At 50.3% G+C, this 13,188-nt stretch overlaps 1 protein-coding gene across 1 annotated transcript in view; it reads right to left on the reverse strand.

Moving 5' to 3' along the window:
- The window catches only part of HMCN2 (hemicentin 2), a 193,960-nt gene that overhangs the window by 60,122 nt on the left and 120,650 nt on the right, over window positions 1-13,188 (reverse strand). The window contains 11 exon segments of the mRNA XM_006892600.1: window positions 453-674; window positions 2,271-2,421; window positions 3,179-3,321; window positions 3,814-3,927; window positions 4,064-4,237; window positions 5,106-5,297; window positions 6,415-6,501; window positions 7,079-7,192; window positions 9,066-9,233; window positions 11,335-11,616; window positions 12,461-12,622. Coding sequence (XP_006892662.1) covers window positions 453-674; window positions 2,271-2,421; window positions 3,179-3,321; window positions 3,814-3,927; window positions 4,064-4,237; window positions 5,106-5,297; window positions 6,415-6,501; window positions 7,079-7,192; window positions 9,066-9,233; window positions 11,335-11,616; window positions 12,461-12,622 — 1,809 coding nt within the window.

The following is a 13,188-nucleotide window of genomic DNA, read 5'->3' on the forward strand; positions in this document are numbered from 1 at the left end:
ATGAAATCTGAATGTTAACAAATATAAAAGAATAATAAAGCAATCTTAAATAAACACATATTTAAAGTTGTTTAAAAGAAGTAGGGGAAAGCCACAGAAGCAAGTACTTCAATCACAGTGTGACCCTCAAAACCTTCCAGAAGCTTCCTCAGCATTTTGGCCATGAGGCTTAAATAAGAATCAGCTATCTCAACCATTATTTCAGATGTTACAGATCTTGATGCCCAGACGTCTGAGAAACAAAAAAGGTGGAGGCCAAAGGGGGTCCACTTTTTGACATCAGAGAGGCAAAGGCCTTCAAGCCCAGTTTACAGAGGACAAGCAAGTCCAGAGAGGTTGCAGGCCCTGCCCAAGGCTGCCCAGCAAGCAGCACATGGGGAGATTAAAAGATTTTCTAGGAAGGAGGCTGAGGGGACAGGATCTGATGTGAGTGGGATGCTGGTCTGACCAACCTTGCAGCACTGACATCCCATCTGTGACTGAGAGGGGCTGGTCTTCTTTGTACCAGGTGAGCTCGGGAGGTGGGACAGCATTGGTGTCACAGTGTAGGTAGGCAGGGTTGTTCTCCACGATCTCCCGGTACTCCGTCACCCCACCCCGGGCCTCCTCCTCCTCCTGGGATAGGATCTCGAAGCCGGCATTGTCATCATTTACCTTCTGGAACATGGGGGGCACTGGGAGGGGTGATCAGGGCAGGGAGACAAAGGTGTTAGGGATTCTTATGCACCCCAAGTACAGATATTTCCACTTCTGAGCCATTTCCTTGGGTCAAAACATTCTCTAAAGTCACCAACTCCCTAAGCGTGTGTTTAGTGAGCAACTATTATGTGCTGGGCACTAGGAAAAGGTCCCTACCCTCCAAAGCTCATATCTAATGGGTTCCAGAAGACTCCTCATCCAGAGAGCGTTATGCTGAGTGAACTCAGTCCCACAAGGACAAATACTGTATAAAACCATTATTGTAGAATGAGGACAAGGATCCAAAGGGGAGGAAGGACGGAAGCAGAGGGATGAGGATGGGCGGGGAGTGGGGTGTTAATCACAGGGTTGCACCATTTGATGGGGTGTGTGAAGGAAATGGGAAGACCTTGTGTGGAAACAATGTATTTTAACTTTATAAATAAAGCAGTAGAAAATTTAAAAATAAAAGAGTCTTCATAATGCATACTTTTTCTTTTTTTAGGGAGGAAACAAGATACCAAACTTTGGCCAGTTTCTCAAAGCACAGAGGAACAAAATCTGCTTTGGGAACCAGAAACAGCCTTCCAGGCTACTTGATTTGTTCATCTACATTTTACAAAAGACCAAGCAGAGGCCTAGAGGGGGCAGTGAATTCCCAAGATAACAGAGCTAGGAGGCACCAGAAGCACTGAGAAGGGGTCTGGGTGGTCAGAACACTCCAGAAGCATTTCATAGCAAAATCTCGCTCTGCAGCTTGCCAGTCCACCTGCTGCCTGCCTTGCTCCTTTTCTTTTTAATTCCTTTTCTTTTTTTTTTCTATAAGAAAAATATCAAATGTATACAGAAACAGAGATAATACTATTATAAGCTGCCAGGTGCCCACCATCAATTTCAACAATTATTAACACACAGCCTCATCTTACTCTTCACCCAGGATCAGTTTGAAACAAATCTCTGTGCCTCCTAATAAAGCAAGAAGTCCCTGGCAGAGAGGTTAAGAGCACAAGGTTTAGGCTCAACCGGCCCTGGTTCAAGCCCAGGCTCCGCTATTTAAAGCTGTAATGTGAGAGAAGCAAGTTGATCTCTTTGGATCTCATCTTTTCAGCTATAGGGAGACTCGGGGCTGCTGTGATGGATCCATAGGAGACACTGTAAGGGGTACGTGAACCGCACAGACACTCATGCTAAGTGAGCATTGTCATCCCTCCTGCGAGGGTTCTCCTCTACGGGCACCAAGGACAAGAACTCCACCAAGGGGCGAGGACCCCTGTTCTGTTCAGGAAAGCAACAGTGCTGTGGAGACACCCCTCAGATTGAGCCTGAAGTGCATTCACATTTTACTGGGGACTTTCTGAGGTGATACCCTAACCAAAACAAATGGCTCAATATGAAATTGTAACAGTAGTGGGAGTCGAGGCAGGATCTGCTGGGCGAGGCTGCCTGGTGGGGCCCATCAGAAGGATGCTGGGAGCCCCAGGAGCCAGCATGGGCTCTGGCCACTGCATGCCACCACCTGTTCCCACTGACAGGCCTGCCATATCCCTCTGCTCTCTGGGCTAGGGTCCCTCAGCCCACTGGGTGGCACGCACCCTGGATGAGCACATTAAAGTGCTGGTCGTCCTCGCCAGCCACGTTGGTGGCCACACACAGGTATCGCCCTGAGTCTGAGACCCTAGTGGGCTGGATCTGGAGCAGTCGTCCTTGGCCCAGGACATGCAGCCGCTCATGGGGGGTCACAGGCTGTGGGGAGCAAGGAAGAGAGTGAGGGTGAGATCAGAGAAGAGGGGACGAAATGCAGCAAGATCAGTGCTGCTGGTGTTGTTAACAGCTGTCAAATCAGCCCCGGCCCACAGGGACTCCAGCACAAAGGGGTCAAGTGGATTCTTGCAATCAGTTCCGTCTTCATTGGCCAATTTTCAGAAATAAATCATCATCAGGTTTTTTCTCCTGATCTGTGTTAGTCTAGACTTTGCTTAAACCTATTTGACATCTTGGTGGCAAACAAGCCACCAGTGATGGGCGAGATGTGGCGGCACGTGACTGGGGCTCCATCAATTAAACCTGGGGCTCTGTGCAGAAGGCAATCCTTCTTCCGAGGAGCCACCTATGCCCTCTACATGAGTGGATTTATACCATAACAAAAGTTTTAAATGCAACATTAAGCAATGCAAACACCCCAATGACAACTTTGTGAAGCCAAATGAATATGCATTAAAAATGGAAGAAAAATTGGTGAGTCATAGTAGAACTGAATGTTTCCAATACTGTTCTCTAGTTGAATTTCTTAGTACAAAAATAAAAGGTGGTTGGGGCGCAGGCTAGTTTTTTTGCCAGATGCTTCAAGGACTGCCTCCTCTGGAAGATTCCAAGCAGAACCAGGGTGGGGCATGCCTAAAGGGCCCCACTTGCCCATCTGCATGCACCTGTCTATCCTGGTACCAGCTGATGGTCCATGGGGGCACAACCTAAAGCTCCCCACTCACCCACCTGCACTCACCTGTCCATCCTTGTACCAGCTGATGGTGGGTAGGGGCACAGCCCGGCACTCACACTCCAGTGTCAAGGTGCTATTGACCTTTGTCTTCACTTCCTTCACACCAAACTCCCCCAAGGGGTCATCTTTGGAGATTGAAGGAGGTACTGAAAACCACAAGGAGGTCTGAGGATCAGGTCTGGGGGAGTGTTGACGGTTGCATGCACCCTGGCCCTGGGACAGTCCCAGGAGAGAGGGTGGGGCTATGCTGAACAGTAGAGGCGCAGGAATCCTGGGCTCTCTGAACTTAGGGGAGAGCATGAGTCTAACTGGTAGGCTAACGAGGCAGGCCAGAGGCAGAGGAATTCCTGGCTGGACATCCAGAGGCCATTCTGGGGACCTTCAGGTCTCAAGATGTGGACCCTCTGATTATATCCACACTGGAGTGGCAGAGAAAGCCAGGTCTAGAGGGGTCTAGGAGCCCTTGTTTCCCAGGTCCTCACTCTCCATTCCCTGCTCTTAGCGTCCTCAGTGCCAAGTCAGAAGTGACCAAGCCCACCCCCTCTGCTTTGTAAACCTCAGAGGAGACCACTGGGCACCCTGGGGAGGGGGTGTCCAGTGCAGCCCAAGAGCTGGCACTCCGGAGAAGCCAGACTCACTGAGGACTTCCACGTGGTAGTTCTTCACGGCCTCCCCAAGCTCGTTGGTGACCACACAGGTGTACTGGCCCGCGTCTTCCTCCTGGGCATTCAGGATCTGCAGCCCGTGGGTACCTGCTTGAGGGGCAGCAGCCAGGGTCAGCTCGCAGCTGTAGCTCCACTAGGTGTGAAGTTCAGGCTCACCAGCCCCCTCTGGCCCAGTGTGATGGCATGTCACTTGTCCCCTCACTCTTCCCGCCAAGGGCATCACCTGGGAGCAGCTGGATGTTCTTTGAAAGCTCAAAGGGGGTCCCATCCTTCATCCAGGTGATGGAGGGGGAGGGGAAGGCCAGAGCCTCACAGATCAGAGAAATAGGGTTGTTGATGGTCACGGTCACTTCCTCGTCTGCATTGTCCTCAGTCACTCCCAGGATGGTGGGAACCACTGGAGGGATTGGGAGGGGGCAGGAAGGTCACTTGTGAATGAGGATCCCCAACCCTGAGGATCCTCAAAGAACCAGGAAACCCTCAGGCCTCAGCACCTTTATTATTATTATTATTATTATTGTAGGGTTTTGGGTTTTTTAAAAATTATTTCTTTTTATTTACAAACCCTTGTGTGGAGGGCTGACTTTCTCAGTACCTAGTCTTGACGCTCCTGTGATCTGCATTACACAGATGGGGAGGCAGAGGCCCAAAGCAGCCCACACAGAGCAGCCAGACCTGAGCTTGAGCCTGGTGATAAAGGGCTCAGGCTCCTCACCACTAAGTCTGATCACTTTTGCCTCAGTTTCCCTGAGCTATAGGGCCACCAGTCTGTCTCCTGTGGGGTAGAACACCTCTACTTTTATTGGTCCTGAAATTTCCTCTTTTAGCCCCTGCAGGAGAGGTTCCCTTTCCCTACCAGCATTGTCAGAAACCATTTTCACCGAAGCAGTCTGTGTCTCTCATCTCCCAGCTTCTCCAGCCTAACAGGATAGTTCGCTATTACACTCAGGAGATGGGCAGACAAGGTATGAATCCACCAGCCAGGGTCTTGGCATAGGTCACTTCTCTCTAAGACTCAGAAACTTCATTGATGACATGGAACAAGCACATCTCCCACCTTCAAGGGTTTTTGTGAAAATTAACCAGTCAAGTCTGGCCAAATGCCTGGCCATTGGTAAATACTCAATATCCTTGTTACTGCTGTCGTTGAATTGAAGTTGGAGAAATAGAAGGAAAATAGTCAAGTGCTTCTGCACAATGACACGTATGGAGCCAAACTCAGTGGCTGACTCTTCTTCCAAGCCCCCAGAGTGACCAGCACTTACCCAGGACACTAAGCTGAATGTGCTTGGTCCGCTCCCCTGCGGCATTGGCTGCGATGCAGGAGTAGTGGCCAGCACTGGACAGGTTGGCCTGGAGGAGCTGCAGGAGCGCTCCATCTGAGGATATGTGGTGGGCATCTCCACTAGTTAGGGGCTGACCATCTTTGAACCACGTGACCTTGGGCTGTGGGTGGCCTGTGCACATAGAAGAAATGGGTGAAACAATTCCGCAGGCTTGACCAGGTCTGCCGATGGCCTGAAGGATGCTCTGGAATGGACGGGACAGGGATTCTTCCTCCCCTGGGCAACCAGCTGAACAGAGAAGTCACCAGGTCTGATCTAGACCCTTTCCTGTGGATTTCAGCTGACTTTTCCTCACCAAGGTGTGGACACAGGTAGCTCAAAACAGATAAAGCACAAAGCAAGACACAAGGGCAACTCATTCTTCTTTCCTTTCATCCATCCATCCATCCATCCATCCATCCATCCATCCATCCATCCATCCATCTATCCATCCATTATTCCATCCACACATACATGCTTCCTTTGGGCCATTCATCTCCTTCAGCCTGCTCTGGTGGCGTAGTGGGTAAGGAATTGCACTGCCGATCCAAAGGCAGGTGGTTTGAATCCCAAAAGTTTCCTTTCAGCAATCTGAAAGATTTAATCCTTTCCTGAAAAATTGAGTCCTTTCTCCTGAAAGACAGGTCACCTCCTTCTGTGAGATTTACAGCCTCTGAAAACTCACTGGACTCAGTTATGAGTTCGTTCTAACTCAATGGCAATGAGATTTTTTTTTTCTTGGATTATTATTTTACTCTTCCAAAAGTTGATGTTTCAAACCCACTCAGAGGCATATTGGGAGACATCTGGTGACGTCACAGTCTTGAAAATCTTAGGGAGCAGTTCTACTCTGTATATATGGGGTCATCATGAGCCATAACTGACTTGATGGTGACTAACAGGTACCAGGAAAACTACAGTGACAAGGTCACTTAATTCTCAAAGCCTGGCTTGGGAACACAGTTGGCACAAGACCTCTTTGCCCCAGTGTTGTCAATCTGGGACGGAGATTCACTTGGGGTTGTAGGAAGCCAAGACCTCCAGGAAGGTACTGAATCTAAGAAGTGTAGTCAAGTGGGGAGTAGGGAAAGCATTTGGGGTAGCGGGGACACCAAATGTAGGGGTAAGAAGAGAGTCAGAGGTGAGTTCAGAATGCAGGGGCAGGTAAGCCAGAACCCCAGGGCCCTTCTTGTTTCCCAAGTTACCTGCTCGCTCCTCTCCCAAGCCTCCATGTGAGTGTGGGCCTCACCTGTGGTGTTGCATGCCAGGACAGCGGTCTGCCCCTCGGGGACCTTGATCACCTCGTCCAGGTCCTCCTTCTCAATACTAGGAGGAACTGGGAGAAGCAGGGAGATGATTACTGACTAGGGCCAGTCACTGGGGCTGAGATCTGTAGAGCGAGACTTCAAGAACCCACAACTCCTCTTAGTTTCCTGTGCCTTGGTTTCTCCATTCTTTGTGCCAGTTTCCACAGGGCACAGAGTTTAATGTCAACATTTGTTGCTGGCAGGAAGGAAAGAACCAGCTCCAAGAAGATTGTTTTACTGGTGGTTATCCCATAGGGAGATGCACTGTAACCCAAAGGCTGTGCCTCTCTGGTGGTTCGAATCCACCCCAGCTCCTCATGAGAAATACGGGCATCTCCTCTCAGGTTATTTACAGCCTCGGAAACCCCTAAGGCCAGTTATGAGTCCATACTGACTCGCTAGCAATGAGACAGAGACTAGGAGTTGGTCCTTGCTTATCTAGAAAGTTCCACAGCAACCTCAGAGACAGAGAACAAGAGGTGGCTCTTTTTCTGTTCTGAGCCTCCTTATGCAGGATGAGATGTTAGACCTGGATCCTGTCCCTGTACAATTTCGAGCTAGGAAGGAAGGATTCATAGGCACCCATGAGAATGGGCTGCAACATACCCAAGACCTCCACGCTGAAGTTTCTTCGCACCTCCCCAGCCTTGTTGATGGCCAGGCATGAATACAGCCCTCGGTCTTGCTCCTGCACTCGAGTCATCTTCAGCATCCAGCCACCTAGGGAAGGAGAGGGGTGGGATCCAAGCACAGCTGAGAATATCTTCTATCCAAGCCAACCCCAAGGAGGGAGAGCACCAGGCATTATAATTAGGTGTATGCGTGTCCAATTCTGTAGATGGGGGAAACAGAGGCTTGTGCGGGATAAACAGTGATGGAGGTGCCTGGACATTAGACCTGCACCAGGGTGAACTGTTCTAGCAAGAACGATCTGTCATTCTGGCCACTTCTAGTTCTGAGGACTGGTTGTGGCTTAAAAGACAGCAAGGGACTACAGGATCCTGGTCCAAGTCTGGTACACACTTTTCTCTGATGTTGTTGTTGTTATGTGCCATTGAGTCACTTGCGACTCATAGCGACCCTATGTACAGCATCCCTAAACCCTGCTCTGTCCTGTGCCAATCTCACTGTCTCTGACACACTCACTACCCCAGTCACTGAATCAATACACCTCATAGAAGGTCTTCCTCTCCTGTGCTGTCCCTCTACCCTCCCAAGCATGATGTCCCTCTCCAAGGACTGGTCCCTCCTTGCAACATGTCCAAAGTATGTCACACGAAGCCTCATAATCCTTCCCTCCAAAGAGAAGCCCGGTTTAACCCTCTCTAGGATGAATCTGTTTGTTTTCCCAGCAGTCCATAGTACCCTCAGTACTCTTCTCCAGCACCACAGCTCAAAGGCATCAATTCCCCTATCCTCCCTAGTCATTGTCCAACTCTCTGATGCATAACAACTGATTTCAAAGACCATGGCCTGTATCAGGTACACCTTAGTCTCCAGAGTGACACCATTGCTCTTCAGTACTTTGGAGAGGTTCCTAACAGCAGACTTTCCCATTGCAATATGCAATATCTCTGATAGGTATAGCAAAAAGTCTTCTACCAAGAATCCCTAAGAGTTGAGCTAGCTCCTTTTTAGAAGCCCTAAGACTCTTAAGACCAACCAAGGGAGGCGAACACCCATGCCATCACTGCCATTCCTGCATCCAGGAGTCACTGACTGGCACTGCCCTTCTTCCCATTGGGCACAGGTATAGCCTCTGAATCTATTTCTGTGCAATGCATCTGGGAGACACTCTCAAATGCTCAGAAATATGCCAGGAGAGATACATTTACCACCCCAGCATTGGCTATGTGAAAAACTGATGGGCTACTGAGGTGTATGGGGCCTCAGTCAACCTTCAAGGTGGCTGAAAGGCTGGAATGGGAAAGGAAAAAAAATCTGAATGGGACATTGCCTTGGGCCTCAGTTTCCCCACCTGTATACCAAGAAGAATTATCACAAACTTTATGAGGGGGAGTGAATATTCAGGAGAAGGTACTTAGATCAGTCTTTCCAAACATTTGGTACCTTTCTGTGAGACTTTTCCAAAATAATCAAAACTTATGAAAATGTTTATAATGATAATAGGGAGCTCTGGTGGTCTAGTGGGTAAGGAGTTACGCTGCCAACCCAAAGGGGTGTGGTTTGAATCCACCAGCTGCTTTGCAGGAGAAATATGGGGAGTCTTCTCACCTGGAATTTACAGCCTCTGAAAACCCATTGGAAGGTCAGCTACAGGTCAGTTTTTATTTGACACCAATGAGTATGAGTGTGTACTATGAAAATGTGCACACACAAAAAAAAAGAAAGAAAAAGTGCACTGTGTGAATCTCCAGGATAGAAGTGGAGTAGGAAGGTTTTTCCAAAATCTTTAAATCTCAAAGCTTTTTTCCTGAAGCACTTCACCTGACTAGTATTTTCAAGTACACGTTTCACGTACCAATGGCTAGAACAGTTAGTCCAAGCAGATCCAGCAGCTCAAGGTCAGAAATGATGGCCACACATAGGCCAAAGCCAGTGAGACCCAGATCCTCCTCGGCTGGCCCCTTACCTGCCAAAAGATAGGTGTCCTCTCCGGGGCTGACGGGTTGGTCCCCTCTGAACCAGCGGACCTCTGGGGGTGGGATGCCTGTGGCTTCACAAAGCAGTGTCAAGGGGCTGTGCAAGGCAGCAGTGACATTGGTCAGGGGGTCTGAGTCACCGATGAGCTCTGGGGGCACTAGATACAGAGAAGTTTTGTTCAGGAGGCATACAAGGGGCTGCATGCTTCTACCTGCCTAAAGACCCTCGCCTCCCACATCAGAGTCTGAGGAGCAGAAGGGACAAGATCAAGGTCGCTCCCACTGAAGTCATGACACCTGAAAGGGCACAGACTGAGCTCTGGAGTCAGGCAAACACTGGCCTTTCTCTCTCCTAAATCCATCAGAAGGACACATGGAGAATTCAGGAAAAGTGCCTGGCCTGAAGCAAATGCAACTAGCACTAGAGCGAGAGTAAGCACAGACACGTTCCCTTAACCCACACACAGGAACTAAGGGGTGACTCTGAAAGTTTTAAAGGATCTGTCCATGATGCTTAAGATCCCACGCTAGGGACATGAGAGGGGTCCTCTGTAAACCCATCCTCCACACCGCTCCTGCCTTGTCTCTTACCAACCCTGACCTTTACCCTGAATTACAAGAACTTCAGGCACACAGTGGGAGCTCCAGTCACTGGAATGAATGGAGCTGCTCTGGTTTCCCTGGATGAGCTGTATCACTCCTCCAGGCCTCCACACAGTCGGTTCCCTTTGCCTGGCACACTCGTCCCTGCTCCTGCACCCAGTTTGATTGTTCTCAGCCTTTGTGCTTCACCTTAAAAGTCACCTCCTCCTGGATGTTTCTCTGACTTCCCACAGAAGTTCAGGGGCTTTCTGGCCTATCACAGCCCCCTGAGCATCCCTCATGACATGGCAGTCATGCAGGATAATGCCACCCCCAAAATAAAAGCTGACTCATAGTAACCCCACGTTTGTCTGAGCAGAACTGTGCTCCACAGGGTTTTCAGTGACTGACTGATTTTTTAGAAGGAGATCACCAGCCTTTCTTCCAGCACACACTGAGTGACCTCGAAAGGTCTCAACTAATAGTTGAGAGCTTCCTTCTGCACCACACTCTCACTTAGGACAGACTGCTCATTTCCCCAGTGCCCGAAACAGAGTAAGGAAACAGCAAAAAATTGAGGACAAAATGGAAGGACAAGAGTAAGCAAGAAGGCAGAAAAAGAGAAAGGATGAGGCAGGGAGTTGGAGATTGAAGACCAGTTCTTGAGTTTGAGAGCAGCATGTCAGCTGCCACCCCTGGGAACAACCATCATCAGAGACCCGAGAATAAGGGTGAGGTCAGAAATAGAAATAAGGGATGTGAAGGGCTGAGGGCTGCAGAGCTGAGGGCCATCCAGAGCTGAAAGCCATGCAGAGCTGTGGGCCACGCAGAGCTTGAGGCCACGCAGAGCTGAGGCCACGCAGAGCTGAAGGTCACGCAGATTGAGGGTTGCAAAGCTGATGCCCAAGCAGAGCTGAGGGCCACACAGACTGAGAGTTGCAGAGCTGAGGGACAAACAAGTGAAGGTCAAGCCGAGCTGAGGACTGCAGAGCTGAAGACTGTGGAGAGGTGAGTGCCACACAGAGCTTAGGGCTGCTGGGCTGAGGGCTGCAGAGCTGAGGGTCATGCAGAGCTGAGAGCTGAAGCGCTGAGGGATATGCAGAGCTGAAGGTCACTCAGAGCTGAAGACTGCAGAGCTGAGGGCCAAGTTGAGCTGTGAGCCATGCAGAGCTGAGAGCTGCAGAGCTGAGGGCTGTGGAGCTGAGGGCTACAGGGCTGTAGGCTGTGTAGAGTTGAGGGCTGTGCAGATCTGAGGGCCATACGGAGCTGAGAGCTTCAGAGCTGAAAGCTACAGAGCTGAGGGTCCTTCAGAGCTGGGGGCCATGAAGATCTGAGAGCTGCAGAGCTGAGGGCTGAGCCAAGCTGTGGGCCATGAAGAGCTGAGGGCAGAACAGAACTGAGGGCAGCCCAGAGCTGAGTGCTGCAGAGCTGAGGGCCATGCAGATTTAAGAGTTGGTCAGAGCTGAGGGCTCTGCAGAGCTAAGGGCCACCAAGAGTTGAGGTTTGGTCAGAGCTGGGGGTCTCACAGAGCTGAGGATTGCAGAGCTGAAGGCGGCACAGAGCTAAGGGCCATGCAGAGCTGTGGGCCATGTAGAGGTGGCTGTTCAGAGCTGAGGGCTGCACAGAGCTGAGAGCTGAGCATGGAGGTTGAGCCAGCATTGCTCTCCAGGTCCTCACCCAGCACAGAGAGTAAAAAACTTCTCTCAGCCCTCCCAGCCACGTTCTCAGCCACACAGCGGTAGTGTCCAGCCTGAGCAGTCCCTGCCTGCAGGATATGCAGGCTCTGATTGTCATTCTGCAGTAGAAGGCCAGGCTTGTCCCTGACCGGCTGGTCGTCCTGCTCCCAGATCACTGTTGGCGAGGGTTTCCCTGTGACGTTGCATTCAAGAGTGACTTCTCTATCCTGGACCACAGAGACTTGTGTGTGGGGTTCCTGGGTGGCAGCGATTTGAGGGGGAACTGAGGGTGAAAAGAGGTACATAAGGATGAGCTGCTCCAAGCACAATACTTGGTGAACACACCCCTGTTTAGACCCATGACTCCATCCTGCCACTCTGGCTGGGTGACCTTGACTAGTGACCTTGCCTCTAGCTGTACCACCTCTCCCACACCCTGGGGGTCACAGTCACTGTCCACTCCACACTCCACCCTCTCTAAAGTTTCATTCACCCCCATCTGTAGCCCAGCGGAAACAAAGCTCTCTCATTCATGGTCCTGCTCTTGGGAACACCTCACTCCAGTGCCCTGTTAAGGTCTTTGTGAGGTCTTTTCTAACAGAAACCAGCAGCTTCCCAGAGCTTAAACTGTAGCAGGGAAAGTTGAGGGTAGGTTGGAGGCAAGGATAATTCCACTGGAGAGTTTCACTATAGAATGCTGAGCACAATTTTTCTTGGTTTTCTTTTCTAGTGTGATTTTCCTAAGACTACAGTATTTATTTTGACTCTGACGGACAAAAAGGAGCCTTGACTTTCTGATGTATGTGGGAACTTCCTATCATTTTGACAGTTTTCTTGTTTCTAAGTATTTCTAAATGCATTGGTTTCCCTGGGTCACTGGGGGATATAACACTAGGGGTTGTAAGTCCTTAGGAAGTATTTGGGGATCATATTGCCACTCTCCCAAATTCAGGCTAGGAGCTCTGAGAAAACAGACAGTAAAGGGAAATTTATAAGAGAGAATGTGGGACCATCCTCAGTTTTACTGTTCCTGTCTTCACGTAGCACTGGCTGTGAGTGGGTGGTCTGCTCTCTCAGTGTGTCCCCTTTCCACTCCTCCTGCCTCTCCACCACCTGGTTTGGCTCACCATGCACCTCCAGATGATGCTCCTGGCTGCTGTTCCCCGCCACGTTGCTGCATTCACAGGTGTAGGTGCCCTCCTGGCTGGGCTGGGCCTGCCCCAGGTACAGCAGTCTCCCCACAGCAGACACCTGCTCGAGGCCAGCCCCTTCCCCAGGCAGAGGCTGACCTGGATGCAAAGGGAAAGAAGCTCCTGCTTCAGGGCATTTGTGGGGCAACAAAGTCCTTCCACCAGGAACCCATGACCTCCCACATCTACTGACTCCTATTCATCATTCAGGCATCGACATAGACATCACTTCCTCCAAGAAGTCTTCCCTGAGTGCCAAATCTGGCCATGCACTCCCTCTGAGATTCCACACCTCAACTTTCTCCCCATCTACCTGCAGGTGCCTTGTCCAAATCCCACACTGGCCTGTGCTCTCCTGGAGGCAGACCCAGCCTCATTCCCCATAACCCTACTCTGGCCCCAGAGTCCTTAGAGACTGCCAGGGCCAGGCACCCAGCAGGGCTCAGTGAAAGCTATTTAATGAATGACTTATACGTCTTGCCAGGACAACCCAGGAAAGGACGAACAGGAGGCTAGCACACTGGAGTGTAATAAGCCCTCAACATGGGAGAAGGATTCTGAACCTTGAAGATGCTAGTATCATTTGCTAGGATCCTGCACTGTGCATATAGGATCAAGCCCCAGACTCCTGTCATTGATTCATTCATGTCTCAGCAGGAGAAGGG

The sequence above is a fragment of the Elephantulus edwardii genome, unplaced genomic scaffold (genome assembly GCF_000299155.1).
Source record: "Elephantulus edwardii isolate Elephantulus edwardi_28Jun2011 unplaced genomic scaffold, EleEdw1.0 scaffold00116, whole genome shotgun sequence".
NCBI lineage: Eukaryota > Metazoa > Chordata > Mammalia > Macroscelidea > Macroscelididae > Elephantulus > Elephantulus edwardii.